This window comes from Gobio gobio (assembly GCF_949357685.1).
Source record: "Gobio gobio genome assembly, chromosome: 20".
In the NCBI taxonomy this organism is placed as follows: Eukaryota; Metazoa; Chordata; class Actinopteri; order Cypriniformes; family Gobionidae; genus Gobio; species Gobio gobio.
In genome coordinates this window covers 15,649,170-15,667,244 of record NC_137113.1, presented here as the reverse complement: position 1 = coordinate 15,667,244, position 18,075 = coordinate 15,649,170, and the positions used below count along the sequence as shown (strand labels likewise).

General features: G+C 38.5%; 1 protein-coding gene across 4 annotated transcripts; it reads left to right on the top strand.

The window, feature by feature from the left end:
• Window positions 1-334: 334 nt before the first annotated feature.
• Window positions 335-16,845, top strand: ccdc57 (coiled-coil domain containing 57). 4 transcript variants are annotated; one of them, XM_079845942.1, is made up of 20 exons: window positions 335-750; window positions 2,630-3,088; window positions 3,191-3,299; window positions 4,017-4,118; window positions 5,906-6,063; window positions 6,143-6,217; window positions 6,448-6,648; window positions 7,066-7,224; window positions 7,598-7,760; window positions 7,936-8,058; window positions 9,901-10,078; window positions 10,233-10,424; window positions 10,587-10,687; window positions 10,944-11,144; window positions 11,290-11,346; window positions 11,571-11,787; window positions 12,378-12,520; window positions 12,782-12,904; window positions 13,461-13,647; window positions 16,059-16,845. In XM_079845942.1, exons 2-20 carry the CDS (start codon window positions 2,691-2,693, stop codon window positions 16,247-16,249), a joined length of 3,078 nt encoding a protein of 1,025 aa, XP_079702068.1. In that variant the 5' UTR covers window positions 335-750; window positions 2,630-2,690; the 3' UTR covers window positions 16,250-16,845. The 4 variants fall into 4 exon arrangements, with proteins under 4 accessions (XP_079702068.1, XP_079702066.1, XP_079702069.1 ...); XM_079845940.1 differs by having other exon boundaries at window positions 16,029-16,817; XM_079845943.1 differs by having other exon boundaries at window positions 340-750; window positions 2,697-3,088.
• Window positions 16,846-18,075: the final 1,230 nt, after the last annotated feature.

Below are 18,075 nucleotides of genomic sequence, written 5' to 3'. Positions count from 1 at the left end.
AAAAATACTACCCAATGTATATCCAAAACTGTCTGAACATGTCAGGCTATAATTCTGGCTGGGAGGTAGCCTACGCAATGTGCATGACAGATGTCATATTTTGGGTAAAACTTGTCAGTAGGCTATACTTACACACACTACCAAAAAATACTATTCTGATACCAAAATAAGTCACAAGGAATGTTCCATTAGATATTTATGGCTTCTTATTTATTAATATTTCTTTCAAACAAATATCGGAAACATTTTATAACTTTACGATAAGCGTGCTTTTATAGCAGGAAGCAATAGTCATTCCAGAAAAAGAGCATAATGAGAAACACATCATTTCCTCCTTTCAAAGTAAGTAATGACGCTCAGTTGTAAAAAAAAAAAAAAAAAAAAAAAAAAAAGACGTCCTAAACTCCTGCGCGGATGTAGACTTTGGTCCACCTCAGTAGGCGGATGTTAATGCAGGCGCGTTGGGTTTGTTTCCTTGGAAACTCAGCTGTGGTGGTGGTGGTGGCGCCGAGTTAGTACTTATGCTATTCCTTAGCTGGATAGCTAAGCTGACCGTAACGTTCAGTGCAACGCATTTTAGACTTATTCAGCAGCTTCCTTCCAGAGTATTTGCTTATTTTGACTTTTACGCAGTTCCGGTAACTTTTATTTATGACAAAAGCATGACATAAAATAATATTCGCTGTGCTATGCAAGCTAACCACTTCATTTTGAAAATGCCACTTCATTCATTCTTGGGCTGACATGAAGGTAAACTAAATAACAATTTTAATTGAGAGACACAGTTCAAATTCTGTTGAAATCGTTTAAAATACTTGTGTGCTCCTGAATGTCTGCTTGTTTTGTTTTCATACGAGCTATCTCTAAAAACGGACAGTTCAATGTTTTCACTATTTTTTCACTATGTTCACACAAATTTTACGTAATTTTCTTCGTTCTTTTTAGATCACAAAGGATCTATGGTATCATCAGATGCCTAATTACTGACTGCTAGAGATAATATCTTTACACATAAACACACAAAAGTCTGTTTCACTATTTGTGGGGACTCTCCATGTGTGACTTATGGTTTTTATACTGTACAAACTTTATATCCTTTACCCTTACACTAACCCTACCCCTAAACCTACCCATCACACAATACATTCTGTATTTTTACATTTTCAAAAAAAACTTCTGTATGATTTGTAAGCTTGTTTCCTCATGGGGATCTCAATTTAAGTCCCCATGAGTCTGTGTCCATTCAGGTTGAAGTCCCGACCAGGATAGAAAAACATGTATATATATATACACTATACACACACGTGTGTATATATATATATATATATATATGTATATGTATGTATGTATGTATGTATGTATAAATGTATGCACACACACACACACACACACACACACACACACACACACACACACACATACACACGTGAATAACACTTATCTCTTCATCACAGCACCTGTTAGTGTGTGGGATATATTAGGCACAAGTGAACATTTTGTCCTCAAAGTTGGTGTGTTAGAAGCAGGAAAAATGGGCAAGCCTAAGGATTTGAGCGAGTTTGACAAGGGCCAAATTGTGATGGCTAGACGACTGGGTCAGAGCATCTCCAAAACTGCAGCTCTTGTGGGGTGTTCATGGTCTGACTGCAGTGGTCAGTGTCTATCAAAAGTGGTACAAGGAAGGAACAGTGGTGAATTGGCGACAGGGTCATGGGCCAAGGATCATTGATGCACTTGAGGAGCGAAGGCTGGCCCGTGTGGTCCGATCAAACAGACGAGCTACTGTAGTTTAAATTGCTCAAGAAGTTCATGCTGGTTCTGACAGAAAGGTGTCAGAATACACAGTGCATCACAGTTTGTTGCGTATGGGGCTGCATAGCCTCAGACCAGTCAGGGTGCACATGCCATTGTCCACCGCCGAAAGGGCCAACAATGGCACGTGAGCATCACAACTGGACCACGGAGCAATAGAAGAAGGGGGCCTGGTCTGATGAATCACGTTTTCTTTTACATCACGTGGATGGCCGGGTGAGTGAACGTTGCTTACCTGGGGAACACATGGCACCAGGATGCACTATGAGAAGAAGGCAAGCCGGCGGAGGCAGTGTGATGCTTTGGGCAATGTTCTGCTGGAAAACCGTGGGTCCTGCCATCCATGTGGATGTTACTTTGACACGTACCACCTACCTAAGCATTATTGCAGACCATGTGCACCCTTTCATGGAAACGGTATTCCCTGGTGGCTGTGGCCTCTTTCAGCAGGATAATGCGCTTTGCCACAAAGCAAAAATGGTTCAGGTATGGTTTGAGGAGCACAACAACGAGGCCTCCAAATTCCCCACATCGCAACTTACAGGATCTTAAAAGGATCTGCTGCTAAAAACTTGGTGCCAGAGACCACAGCACACCTTCAGGGGTCTAGTGGAGTCCATGCCTCGAAGGGTCAGGGTTGTTTTGGCAGCAAAAGGGGTACCGACACAATATTAAGATAAGAATTTCATAATGTTATGCCTGATCGGGATATATATTTAACCAGTTTATGGCTTTATATGATGTTTCATTCAGCATGCTTATTTCAAAATATGCTTTTGATGGGAACTTTGTAATTAATTTAAATTGGTATCTACAGATTTGCTTAACAGGATGTCAAGTCTTGCCGTTTCCTGTTGTTCAACATCTGCTTCGTAACAATGCAGGAAGCTGTTGACCTGGAGGCCCAGCTGGCTTGTAAAGAAAGAGAATGGAAAGAACTTCAGGCTTTGCGGATCCAACAACTGGAGACTGCTCTAAATGAAGCCACATCAGAGCTGTCCACCCAGAGAGAGCGTTTCTTCCGCTTGCGTGATGACTTCAAGTATAATCTATGCGTGTTGGAGGAGCGGGACAAAGAGCTGGAGCGTTATGATGCCTTGGCAGCCCGTGCTCAGACAGAGGACAGTGTCAGGCGGGAAGAGGTCAGTGAGCTGAGGATTGAGATCGCAAAACTTCAGGATGCCCTGGAGGAACAGCGGAGGGTGAAGGAGGACATAGAAGTGCAATATCAGAAGAGGGGAGTCGAGCATAGAGTCAAATTGGAAAAAGTCCAGAAGTATGACCTTGTTTCTTAGGCTCATCCATGTTTGGTCATCCTAAATTGAATATTTTTTTTTTTTTGTGTGTAATATTGATAACATTTGTTCTTGCTTTTTAGCATCATGGAAAGTGAGATTCAAAACCTCAGGGAGGAGAATGAAACATTGAGACGGGATCTCCAGCGGCGGATCAGAGAATCTGATGGGGAGCTAGCACTGCAGAAACAGGTATGGCTGTCACCCGCAAGATATTAGACACAATCTTACTGGTGATATCCATACCTGTTTGAACATTTGTTGTGTTCAAAAAAGTTTACATATATTTAACTTGACACGGCACAGTACTTATGAAAGAAGACAAACAATGCAAGATGCAATGTAATGGCCAAACACATCTGTCTGCACTTGAATGGCTGTAACATGCTAAAACCGACTGCCACAAAAAAAACCATTGACTAGACATCTATTTTGACCCATCCCTGAATGAACGTTACAAAATGTAAAGCTGAAACATCTTGCATATTTACAGTTATGATGCTGTTTCTGGTTTAAAAATTAATCCACAAAGTGTATTTCACAGGATTAATGCCAGAACATTGTTATTTAAAGAAAAAACAACTGACATGAAAGGATTCCAGCTGGTAGGAATTCTTATTCGTTGAGCTCATGAGCTGTCAACTAATCACTAAAGCAATCCTCACCTCACTCATAAAATGATAAGGCCGTGAAGAATCACAGATAGTGTTGGTGAACCAAAGCTATTTATGCTGTAGTGCATTCAGGTCAGTTCCAAAATAGGTTATTGTTCAGTGTTGTTGTTACTTGACATTTGACATTTGAGTGTTGTTTAAGCACAGGCATATAAGCTTTTCATAAAACTCTTTATGACTGCATTACTGGCTAAAAGTGTAATTTATATACATTGGGTGTTGCAATCCACAACAGGAAATGATGGCAGATTTTGACAGTGAAATGAGGAAGCGGGAGCATGAATTCCATCTGAAGCTGGACGAAATGAACAGTGTGGTTCTCTCTCATGAGCTCAAAGTAAGACCCACATCCCATCAAACATTTCATAAACTTTATGTTAGAGGTCAGGGCCATTATAGTCTTGCGTAGCCAGACCTTCAGACTGACAGCAGAAGGTCTGGTCTCCATAGCAGCTTCCATTGGCCAAGGACCGCCTAGAGGCCATCTGACATCTGACATGTGCAACCAATCACAGTTTGTTTTGTTCCACGTCATGTTTATGGGCGTGAAAATGTAACGTTGATGTCCCTACAATAACAGACAGGTGTGCAAAACTCTTGGACGTATTTTAATGCCGCGAACATTACATACTTATGGAAATATGGCGTTTAGTCGATCCTGATAAGCACTCGTTGTCACAGTTGTAAACACATCGCAAACACATCACATTCTTCTTTCATGCGGGGTCACAGCATATTTGTTTCCAGGTGGACCGTTAAAGAACGCAATGTACACGTCTCACGGAAATCCTGTAGAATTCAACCAATCAGATGAACAATCAGAAGTGTGCCATATCAGACGTTCAGCCAGCGGTCTGTGGGCATGACGTCTGAGGCAGAGACTAGGGCCGTTTAGACCAATGGTTGTTAACCTTTTTGACTCCAAATTTGTACCTCCTGTACTTTATTAAGATTATGTTAATATAACTACATTTAAATTGTTTTAAAGACACATCAGGACCCCCTGAAAGTTTGCTAAGGGCGTCCGAGTGCACCCCAGACCCCTGGTTGAGAACCACAGCTTTAGACACTACATGGCCAAAAGTGTGTGGGTGAATTGAAACGTCCACATGAATGATGAATTGGAATGCAGACGTGAGCTAGTGCACACTCCCCGAATGTCAGCGGCTAAATTCATACTCGTGTCTCAGGGTTGTCTAAACTTTCTGTTTAGTCACTGTCCTGTAGAGTTTAGCTCCAACTTGCTTAAACCTACCTGGAAGTTTCTAGTATGCCTAGTAAGAGCTTGATTAACTGGTTCCAGAGTTTTTAATTGGGGTTGGAGCTGAACTCTGCAGGACAGTGGCCCTCCAGGAGCAGATTGGACAGCCCTGTCGTATCTGAATGGGAGCACATTCCCACAGCAAGGTTTCAACTTTTTTTGAAAGCCTTCCTATAATAGTGGAAGCTGTTAGGGCGCAAATATAAGTGTGATGTTAAGGTATCCACATATTTTTGGCAATATTTATTTATTTATTTGACCTTTATTTAACCCTGAGGCCTTCAACCCTGCTCCTGGGGAACCACTGTCCTGCAAAGTTTATTTCCAACCTGGTTCAGCACACCTGCCTGTGTATTTTCAAGCGATACAGAAGAGTTAGCTGCTTCAAGTGTGTTTGATTAGGGTTGGAGCTAAACTCTGCAGGACAGTTGGTCCTCAGGAGCAGGGTTGAAGACCTCGGATTTAACCAGGAGAAAACCTCACTGAGATTAAATATCTCTTTTACAGGAGTGTCCTGACCTGCTCCTGGAGGGCTGTTCTACAGAGTTTAGCTCCATCCCTAATTAAACAGACCTGAACCAGCCAAACAAGGGGTGCATCTTACCAGTATCCAAATGTTTGTGCAGATATAGTGATTCACAACCTAGGGAGCTGAATGAGACGCACCCACAGTCTTCAGACTCCCTTAAAATTCCCAGGCAAGTGTGTTGAGGCTAAACTCTGCAGGACGTTGACACTCCAGGAGCAGGATTGGACATCCCTGCAGTATATTATATCTTAGTATTATGTAGTTGAAAGTAGTATGTCATATTCTTAGTAATCTCTTGCATTGGTCAGTTTGAATTATAATATTAATTGTCCAGGAAAAGCTATTGAGCAAAGAGCTGGAGGTCCATGCCAAAGCTCACAGCCAGGCCACAGAGGCCCTGCAGGCCTCTGAAGAACTTTACCAGCTGGCTCAAAAAGAGATTCAACACAGAGACTGGGACCTAAAAAACACCACTGCAATGAAAGAGTCCAGGTAAACTGACACATGCATTCTAAACAAGTTTTCTGTTTCGATTTTTGAATGTAATAAGATCATGGTTACTGTTTTACAGGATAAAAGAGCTTGAGGTCAAACTAAAACAAATGGAGAACAATTATAAAAAAGAACAAGAAGCCTACAACAGAAAGTAAGTATTACATCTAGAATTTGAGATGCCATTTCATAAAATAAATCCAGTTATTGAACATACCGTAAAAGCAAGTGACAAGCATTTTTAGATCCTAATGACAAATTAAACAAAAAACTGTTGAGGTTATGAATATGAACCTTTCCTTGGTAGATTAACATGCATAGCTCGGATTACTCTGGGTAGGCCAGCATGTCTTGTTCTGATGTTTTGTAATTTGATATATGCAGGCATGCAGAGCTGGAACGAAGGTCTCGGGAGAGAGAGGATGCACTGGGTCTCATGAGAGAGGCTCATGCCAGGGAGCTCCAAGAGGATAGGGGGAAAATCTCGGATTTGCAGACTCAACTGGACAGGATGATCCTGGAGCAGGAAAGGAAAGAAAAGAGCCATATGGATGACCTCCACCACAGAGAGCAGCAGATACAAGAGTAAGACATGTCAAATGTTCTGTGGTTCATTTTTACTTTCCAAGCTGTGGTTTGGAGTGCATATTATCTCATGAAATATCAAATGGTCCATCTGTATATTAGCTGTCGCTCCTGCTGATGACTAAATTGGTGTAAATACATTGAGAGGAAATGTGTGGGTGTCTCTGAGAATGGCTTTCTGAGCACTAGGATTATATAACATGTTTAAAATTCAACGCCTCAAGGTAACAAGTGCTACTAATTTTTCTGTGCTTATGATTGAATGTTCATAAATTATATATTTGAAATGCACTGGTTGACTGACAACATGGCTGCTGTTAGACCTATCTATACTCAATCGAGAGCCTTAACTTGTGTTTGGTACCATAGTTGTAACCAGATCCAACTTGGATTTTAATCTCTTATTTGATACCGAAGGCTCAGAATGCAGCTGGAAACAACTCGATCTGGCTGGGATACTTACATCACTCAGGTCTCCAAAGAAAATGTTGCTAAGGATACAGAGCTGCTTTCTGCAGGGGAGAGAGAGGCCAAAGTGAGAGCGGAGCTGGAAAGGTGTAAAGAGGATATAGAGAGGTGAGGGGGTCACAAGACGAATAATTGCATACCTTTTACTGTGAGAAATAAAAGTGTGAGTAGGGATGCACCAATAATAAAGTTTTGGCCTATAAAATATTTGATTATATTTTATGTTATGGTCAATAACCAATAAATTACAGATATTAAAAATCTATACTATTTTGTCTTAATAAATTAAAAAATAAAACACAGAAAAACTAAAATCAGTCATTTTTTCTTTCTAAAATGTATGCATCACAATTATAATGTACACTAATATAATATTATAATGTACACATTTACATGTAAAAATAGTGGAAATGAGCATGCACAATTAAATATCCAATATCAGCCAATACCAATTAATTAAAAAAAACACATGTTCTGTCAGGTATAAGCAGCAGGTGTCTAGTGGTCTGCAGAGGGAGCAGGCGCTAGAGCAGAAGAGAGTTCAGCTGGAGTTGGATTGGGAGCGGCGCTGTGAGGAAGTGAGTTCTGAGCACTACCTGAGGAGCGAGGAGCTCATCCAAAGTCTTACTCAGGCCAGGGACCAGGTGAGATGATGCAAACATTTAAATAAAGACATTTAAATGTAATCTGTAGTTCAAGGTTCTAGCAAATATATATATTTTGAAGCTTGTGTTTCCCACAAGCTTCTGGACTTGATCTTGGTCAGAAGGTTATTCTGTGTAAGGAATTAATGTGTTATGTTTGGGTATCTGCCCTTAGAAAAATGCTGAGTTGAGAGAGAAGGAACGAGAGTTGCAGGAGACTGTGGCATTACTCAAAAGTGTCACTGTAGAGCGAGATCAGGCACTGCATGGAACCAAACCAGCACTAACTGGAATTCAGGTTAGACCACACACAGCTTACTCTGTTACACCAATCAGACTGATATTTAATACTGCAAAAGAACCCGTTACCATTTTAAATGCTTTTGCTTTGGAAAAAAACAAAAGTGGTTTGATGATTGCTAAAGATATGGTGGGTATCCTGTCCAACACTTCTCTGGGTTTCATGCCAAAGTGTCACACAGCATATGAAGCAAGTCATCTGACCCTGAGTTGCCCCTGAAGGATTGTCTCTGTCTAGTTGCTTAGTAAAGATAGCTTAAATGACTATTTAAAGGGGTGGTTGATTATGATTTCACTTTTTTAACTTTAGTTAGTGTGTAATGTTGCTGTTTGAGCATAAACAACATCTGCAAAGTTACGACTCAAAGTTCAAAGCAAAGGGAGATATTTTCTTTTAAGAAAACGTTTTTTAAGGACTACAACCATAGACTGTAAAAAAAATATGGACGTAGTGTCTGTGATGTCACCCATAGGATTCTGAAGAGCAGTTTTGAAGCGTAAAGTGGGGTCGAGCTGGCCATTGCCATCTTGGCAGCGCGTCATCGTGCGCCACTCCCAGATAATAGAAAATGGGCAAAGAGGCGGGATGTGGGTGGAGCTGAGGTGACGCGATGACTAACAGACAGCAGACAAACGGCAATCCACCTGTCACTCAAAGTGGCCACGCCCTTAATTATGCAGATCTTTAAGGCTTTATATAATGTAAACGAATGAGTTATAAAAAAATTCACCCCCCTCACAGTTGTCGTGAAGGGCAAAATTAGCTATATAGACCAAAACCACAATTTGTACCAGGCTGTAAACATGTTTTTTTCTGCTGTAAAGTTGGGCATTTTAACATGGGGCTCAATGAGATTCTGCTCCCTTCTGGAGCCTGTCCCTAGTGGCCAGTCGATGAATTGCAGTTTAAGTCACTTCCGTATTGGCTTCAAGAGAAACTGAGGGAGGTTGCCACTTGACTACAACAAAAGGCTGGTAACATGAGCTCTTGAAGCTCCGTCCTCTTGTTGAAAGGGGGCCAGGAGCGGCAGCTCATTTGCATTTAAAGGGACACACACAAAATTTTGCTCACCCTCAAAAAGTGACAATTTTTAGCTAAAACTTCACATGCACATCAGAGACTTATTTTACATATTGTAAAAAGGGGCGTTATAGGACCCCTTTAAATAAAACAACAGACATTGTCAAAGTCCACAGCATTTAAAAGAAATCTAAGACCTGCCTTTTATTAAATAGAGATATAGATGGTATCTACTAAGTGCAATTCTATTACAGCTATTATGAAGTGATATGTCATATTTAGCTGAGCATGGTGAAATGAGTTCTCTGGTTGTTCATATCTGCCTTGTCAGCTGTTTGATGTCAGATGGTCATTTATCAAGAAACATTTTAGAGACTTTAAATAGCAAGTCAGCAGAAGATGCTTGGCCACTAACACAATGTTACTTTGAAAGTTCACAATCTCCCTGGACATGCCTTTCCATGGGAAAGGAAAGGTTATATCCCATAATACCACGTATCCATATATTCAGCATGGCATAACTAGTCTTATGTGTCAGCACTTTAAATTGCCAGCTGGCTTTTTTTTTCTCCCGGTGACCATAGTCTGACCGTAAAATAATACATGTTTTTTTTAGCACCCATATTATGTTTGTGGTGTGTGTTCAGTCCTGTAATAACTTGTTGACTGATTGAAAATTCTGATCTTTAAAATTGTCAGCATGCACAATCTCTTGCCTCCACCTAGTGGTAGCTAATTGGCTTATACCATCATCTGATGGTTTCACTACTACTCCTCTCTCTCTTACATAACATAAAACAATGTGAACTTTTCCAACAGGCATCTGCAGTAGACCGCAGCAGTTTCCCATCAGAAGAGATCAGGAGACTTCAGCAGCAGAACAGCAGTCTTAGAGCAGTGGTGACTGAAATGAGGAAAGAGATGGAAAACTTGAGCAAGCAGATGCCTATAGCTCAGAGCCATAACCACACCACAAATCCAGAGCTCAGCACTGCAGGTACAAGCGGTCACCAAAGCAATAAGGAAATAAAAGAAACGTATAAGAATATTGAAGACCGATATTGAAAGAAGTGCTGAAATTGTATCACTTGCATTTCTGTTAGGACATTTAACCTCCACCCTGTTGTATGACAGTGATTTATCTGTTTCAGGGACTACAGACTACAGTCAAGATTTGGAGAAAGAGATCCAGAAGCTTAAGGCCAAATGTCGTGATCTTGAGGAGCGGCTGGAGGAGTCTTCCAAGACAGTCAATACTGCCAACAGTCCTTCCCTTACGTTCCCTGTTTCCCCTGACAATGCCTACCTTCAAAACCACATTAGATCACTTAATGAGACCATAGGTAATTTAAAAATATGAGCTCAAACCTTATACTTAATTCTGTGGTTTGGTGATTTTGATTTGTGTCTTCTGTGCTTGTGTCTTTTGGAGCACAAGAGGTAAAGATGGAGTGAGATCTTGGTAGGCACACAGTGTTTTAAAGAAGAGTGTTTGTTTTTTTTAGGTGGGCTACGAGTGGAGAAAGTAGCCAGTGCCGCTGCGCTAAAAAAACAGGAAGTGAGACTGGCTCACTTGGAGTCTGCTGTGGAACAGCTTACCCAGCAGGTATTGATTTTTCCCAGCTTAGCTTACCCCAAGCATCCAATAATTAGAAGGTCATAATATTATATGATTCTTGTTTATATGGAAACGCTTGTAACAGATAACACTCTTACTAGTTCATTCAGTGCTTAGATTTAGTGTGGAGTCAGTGTGCATGATGCTTTTTGTGTGTTCTTCAGTGGCATTTCATGATCAGTTAAGCAGAGTTGGCTATTTTAAATATATACTGTGTATATGATTATATTTCTATTCCATGCAGTGTCACTCAAAACACATGGCGAATGAGAGCTTGCGTCTAGAGCTGGCCAATCACAAGAGGGCAGCAGCAGCTGAAGAAGTGAGGCTGAAGCAAAGAGTGTCAGCTACTGAGCTGGAGTTGAATGAAGTGAGACGGGAAGCAGAAGAGTACCAAAAAGGCAGTTTGCTCCACAACCTCGAGTCTGTTTCCCTTGGCAACCAGGCACGTTTTAATATACAATTTAAATGTATATAATACTTTGTGATAAATGCAAATAAAGACATTTTTTCTGCCTTAAAGAACCAAAATGATAAATATATTTTCCTAATTACAATTTATCTTTATTATACAATATATTTGTGGCCAGGTGTCGGCACTGAAGGTTGACCTTGCAAGCAGAAGAGAGCCCATTGTCCTAAATCAGGTACAGCACTTCAGTGCACCATGATATACTGTATGTATATCTATATTACATTATATTATATTATAAAAAGGCTTTATAGTACAATCATTGTCAAACATTTTCCCTAATAGAAATTTCTAAATTTTGTCCCCCTACTTTTTAAGAAATAATCTTAAGAATTAAAAATGTTTTGTTTGCTTGTGGTGCAATATATTTATATAACAAGAATTTGTCTGGTATTTAAGAGTGAGATGGTAAAGCAGCTTCAGGAGGAGAACTTATCCCTGAGACATCAGCTGCTGCAGAGTTCAGCCAGAGGGGGCACCATTGGTGATGTTACTCTGCTTCAGTCGAAGCTTAAACAGGCTGCACGCTTGATCTCCGGCCTCAGTCAAGACAAACGGCAGCTCATTGAAATGGGCAACAGGCTCCGGGCTCAGCTGATAGAAGCAGGACTGGAGGGTTGGTATTGGTTTTGAAGTGTACTATTTGGTTTCAATAGTATTCTCTTCCAGAATTCATTTAAATGTTTTAAATTATACAAGGAATTATCTCTGGCTCAAGAGCGATATAAAAAAACCCTCTTCTGTTATTTTGTGAAAGGGCACATGGGGTTAATTCCCATAATTCACCTCTCATTGTTATGCTGGTGCCCCATCACAATGGGTTAATCCATGTTTGTGCCAAGGGATCAAAGAAGCCTTAGTTTGATTCTCAATAGAGAGCCAAATGCTTATTTGTCCTGGAAATTATCCATGCTTTGTGTGTTTTGCCTTGCTTCAAAACGGTTATAACTTATTGAGAAGTCATTTACTGGCAAATCATCACTTAATATCAGCAACATCAAACATTTTTGATCAACATCAAAAATCCCCAGTTTTATGTCTTATGCATCTACAGCCAAAATTAACATTTAAGTTATTAAAATTGCTTAAATGGACATCAGGGATGCAAACGGTCCCCTTTATGTAAAATTCAAAATTTTTCCATTCAAAATGTGCCTTTTACAGCCTTCTAATATAGTTATGGAAATTATTTTATTTTCTTCTCAGTTCCACGACACTCAAAGATCATTCTCAAAACAAATGATCCAGAGCACAGCTTGGAAAAAGACCCCTCTCAACCCAAGCATGGGGTGCAGCCAAAGAACCGCTTATCTGCCCTGGAACAGCTACAGTATCAGCTAACCACTCAGGTGACTTAGATTAAAGTCCTTCTTTCGCCTAAGCATGTTCTCTGTATTGATACAGAGAATATATTTCATCATATTAATCAGTTTGGCCTGTGCAAATGTACTGAGCTGAAGATTTAGACACAGCTTTTTTGCAGTGTTATTCTAAGTCAAGGCCACTGGAGCATGGCAAAGGTCCGCATTGTCAGATGCATTAAGATACATGGTTGAGCATGAGCACACAAGAATGAAATTGAATTATAGTTGTTTTGAATCTTACTTTAGGAGCTACAATATGCACAGAGCAACCAGAGTAAGAAAACGGCAATTATTGTCCGTCCCCAATTCTCTGAGAGTGAGAGTTCAGATAAACACCGAAACATCAACCCATGGGAGCCACCAGTCCAGGTACTATGACTTCACCACCGCGTACATATATTTTACACATGTTGGAAAGTTTAGTGTCTGTGCATTTAAGAAATGCATTTTATTCAGCAAGGATGCATTAAATTGATCAAAAGTGAGTTTTATAATGTTATGTTTCTATTTCAAATAAATTCTATCTATCAAAGAATCTTGAAAAAAAATTATCACAGTTTCCTCCAAAATATTAAGCATCAACACTGTTTTCAATATTGATAATAAGAAGTACTTCTTGAGCACCAAATCAACATAGAATGATTTCTGAAGGTGACACTAAAAACTGGAGTAATGGATGCCGAAAATTCAGCTTTACAGGAATAAATTAGATTTTTATAATGTATTCAATTTGAAAATAATTACTTTAAATTGTAACCTTATTTCACTATATTACTGTTTTTGCTGCATTTTTGATCAAATAAATTAAGTATCTTAACCTCAATCCTTTGAAGGTAATCTATGTCATTTTATTTGGTGTAAACTAGAGTGATTCTATTGTAGTTGTTTCAATGTTTTAATTATTTTTCTCTGTTTCTTCTTCAAGTCTGTGGGTAGTAAAGAAAACACTCCGCCGCAGCGCAACCAATCGGGAGCTCCGGTACGACTGGCCGGGCCATCCCGTATTCTGCTGTCATCTACGGGCACCGATGATTCCCTAAAGGATGTGTGGCAGATGTTGGATCGAGGTTTGAGTTCCTCTGTGTTTTCTACAAGTGACAGTGAGGACAAAGGTGAGCACAAAAGTTATAAATGAGCCACTTCAATCTTCAGACCATTTACATTCAAACATTTGTATGGTGCCTGCTATCTTGATAACTTAATAGGACGTTTAAGTAGAAGTCAGTAAGCTAAAACATTATTAGGAAACTTCATTTGTAGTTCTCCTCTCGTAACTAACTTTATATAAGTTATTAGCCATTTTGAATGGCTGAATAACTGCACACGTTTCTGTGTGAAATTTCATCACTTGATTTGTCAAGGCAAAGGATCAGAATTGCTTTGTGAATCATGACAGAGTTGCATGATTGGATTCAAGGCCAAATGAAAGTTGCTAAATCTATGGACATAATGTTGATAAGACCAGCAGGAACTTGTTTTAAAATTGTGGCTCTTTAAAGGCGGTCACATTATGATGGTTCATCAGTTTCATCAGACAGCTGATGAAGCCATTTAGATTGGCAAAATGTCTTCAATAAATTGAATTCAAAGTCCAGTTGCTTTGAATAAAAATATACCAGACATGATTTTCACCTCTATGCAGCTTGCACTGACATTTGCATCATTTGAAAACCTTGACACTAAAACAGGTACTTGCAATGCTGACTGATGCATTGACACACAGTCTAAAGCCATGAGCCCAGGCAAGAGGTTCAGTATCAGCATTGCTTCATAGTACATCATTTAGTCCAAATATCACATTATATTTACTTAGCATTTCGGCATCAATCACACACACAAGTGAAGAGTTTTAATTTTGCTCTGTCAGAAAGATAAAGAATTATACAGATGCTAACATCTGAATACAAGTGCCATTGACCACTTTCTGGGTCAGTGACAAATAAAGATATCTGAGAAATCCTGAATTTAGACCTTTGTTCAATATATCTTTGTATTTGTCTTGGTGTCACATGGTTTTGGAAATTTTTTAGGTGGTTTAATCGAGATGTACCAAAAATGTTTCAAAACATGTTTTTTCTTTGAAAGGTCAAATATTGTAAGAAGTTTAGCCTTTTGATAAAATTTTTTACAATCTTACTGCAGTTTTTTTTACTTTAAGCACCACCAAAAATATCAAAATGACTTAAAGCCACAATATGTAATTTTTCGCCGCTAGAGGTCGCTTATTCAAAACAAAGGCGTAGCTTGATGACGCCTTGATTTCACAGAGCTTTTATTATGCCGCAGACGAGCGCTTCCGCTTCTTCCGGTCATGGGGTAACGCAGCGCTGTTTTATCATATTAGATACTTTGAGTGTGTTAAAAGTTATGTTATTATGCTTCTCTGGGCATTCGTTCGGTGGCTTCTATGAGATACTTGTTGCACACTGCAGTAAGTTAGATGGTAAAACATGGTACTCGCTGTAAATCAAGAAAACGTGATTTAACAATAAAGACTAACTGTCTAATAAAGACTAAGGTCTTATTAAACAATAAGACTAACTGTGTTGAGCTGTAGAACAATGATTCGTTTTCTGTCAGTGAATGTATACAAACAGTTGCTCACCTGTCTAATGAAACACATAATATATTAAAGCTTCTTTGGTGATTTCATGGTTTCTACAATGTTACTGATAGGCGACACATGGACACGGCCCGTGTCCTGGTTAAAATTGCTTATTTTTCTGGATTTAAACATTGTTGGAAACATTTGGGATAATGTAAGTACACAACTCAACAAAATATAAAACATTGTTCTAGTGGTTTTCGGATATTTTAATCCAAAAATCTGACATATTGTGCTTTTAATTCAAAAAATAAATTGAGATGTTTATTATATAAAAGGACCGGTGTATTCATATTCATTGTATTTATGTATAATTCATTTTATCATACAGATGTATATTTTAATAATTTTATAGATCCAGATCAAATTGTCATTAGCTATGTTTCCATTCACATTTTGGGTTATAAAAAAACACTTAAAAAATGTGCATTAAAAAAATGTATCCCGATAAGAAGACGTGCATAAACTACAATGGAAACACATTTACTGAATAAAATCCCTTGAAGCGCAAGAAAAACCTCACATGACTTTGCCACAACAGAGGATGTGATTGGATAACGAGTCCGACTAACCAGTGGTCATTCTGAAATGACTGAGCTTCATTAGAAGGGTTGGGTATAATAGCCTCCCAAGAACTGTCTTAAAAAATTGTGTTCCCAAACACCAGGTATTTGAACACAAATTTCATGTGATATTCCAATTTTACGCATAAGGTAAATTGACAACTTTGGATGGAAACAGCTATGGGCCCATTTTGCAGAATATATTTTTCTTTAAGCACTCAAGTGCTTTACTAAAGGTCACAATAGTAGTGATGCTTTGTGGCAACAGGGATCAAACCTGTAACTTTATGATCACCAGTACTGACTTTCAGCCACTATTCTACAGGGATTTTCTCTTGTCTTATTGCGCTCTCAGGTAAAGTGGCTTCGGCAAACAGAGGACACCCAGATATCAATCAGCCTCCTAATCCACTGGTCAGCGTGGAGGGCACCAAAGCGTCACTCCAGGAAAAGAAGAAACAAAGTCGTACAACATTTGCACCTGCTAAAAAGACACGTCCTGCTGGAAATCAGGGCAAGATACGAAATTACAACAAAAAAGACTGAAAAGGCATGATCATTTTGGCCGACACTGTTTGAAGGACTATCCTATTTGAAGTTGTGCATTTTTATTTTTTCATTTTGCAACATGCATGCTTTTTTTTGTAACATTTGTAAATGTTTTGATAAATTATTGAATAATTTGACCAGTATACATGTCATTGTTTTATAATGAGCAGGATAAAATAAAAATATACAAACCCAGGAATATGTGAAAACAGAGTGGGAAGAAAAAAAAAGTTTTCTAAATTACAAAAATTTAATTTTCCGAAAATGTATAAAGCTTTATCATACAAACGTGATTGTCAAACATGACTGAATTAATTAAATGCGCGCACTTTCATTATGTTTTTACCATAAGTGAGTCTCTTTTGAACTTCACTAAAAGAATGATTACTCAAATGCCATGCAAACCAGCAACAAATAAAGGAGCAAACGATCGTCTAAATCAGACTGTACTTTGCTGTTTGGTGAGCTTGCAACATCAAATCACATTTACAGTATCAAACTGATTTGTCAGAGGTGAATATATGCAGGTTATTTTTTTCTCATCATGTAAGCACATTATCAATTTAAGAAAACCAATAAAAAAAAACCCTGAGAAAATAAGAATATTTACAGATGACTGAACTATATACCAAATATAATGCTGAAAATAATGCTGTTAAATGTTAAATATGTTGTGAAAAGTATACAAAGAGGTTTGTAAATTTGAGTCTGGGAAAAGTATGGCATTTTAAATTTGAAAATGTGTAGGAACCCTGTTCTTGTATACCAATAATGTACTTTTAATTATTAATTAATTATTATTTAATTAATTATCAATAAACCTTTAAATAAGGTACATGAATATCTGGCTCTTTGAGAGATACAGACTTTTTTGTCTTTCAGTAGCCCCTCATAATGACATCACAGCCGCAGCAGGTGTAGGATTCCACTCCTCCCATCGCATTGTCCTGACATCACCCTATCTCCTAGCAACACCCTTGCATTCATTCTGATTGGCTGATTCTACACACCTCCGCTCACTGATTGGTCAATTTCTTTTCACTGGCAACCATCAAAATGTTATGCACCGTGTCTCAAGAGCTCAACAGCGCCACCATAAGACACCCGGCACAACGCTGCCCTCTCATGTAGCTTCCTCTGCATCTCACCAACTGTTAGAACTTTTACAAAAGTGTATCAGACAAATATTAATATAAACAATGTACGCAGTATTTTTTCCCCCACATTTATAGTGTGCATATTGGAATACGACTGTTCTATTTTAGCGGAATCCTTAGGCATAAAAAGCCAAAAGTTGCTGCAATATGACTCATGGTTATGCAAAAAAATAATAATAATAAAATAAAAAAGGCTTGAATACTCTTTAAGTACACACTGAAATTGGTAATATGTTCAGACATTGCAAAAGGGTTGAAATTCTTTTTAAAAAAAGTTAATATTTTATCTCAAAGAAAAACTTGAAATACTATTTAATTCATTCAGTCAATGTGGTGTAAAAAAAACCCACTATTTTGTTAAGAAACACTGAAACAAAATAGCTTGAAAATGTTTGAAAACTACATGAAGGATAAACGAGTTTAAAAAGTTTTTTTTTTAGAGAATAGATTTCTAAAAGATTTATCTCTTACAAATCCATAGATGATGTTGCTCCCAAATCACAAAATATTTAAGTAGACTACCATACCTTATTATTTTATTGTATCCAATAATATTGAATACTCAATGCCATTTCTAATGTGTAAATAAGTAATCCATATTAGTAATGAACAATTAGGACAGACCAATATCCATGCTGTTTCAATACCAATCCAGTGTTGCATGCT

Excerpts from the sequence above, each read along its gene's own strand:
- ccdc57 (XM_079845940.1), top strand. The coding sequence starts at position 2,691 with ATGCAGGAAGCTGTTGACCTGGAGGCCCAGCTGGCTTGTAAAGAAAGA. Across the intron at positions 7,761-7,935 it reads TTACTCAGGCCAGGGACCAG|AAAAATGCTGAGTTGAGAGA; the intron begins GTGAGATGATGC and ends ATCTGCCCTTAG. Across the intron at positions 10,425-10,586 it reads ATCACTTAATGAGACCATAG|GTGGGCTACGAGTGGAGAAA; the intron begins GTAATTTAAAAA and ends TGTTTTTTTTAG.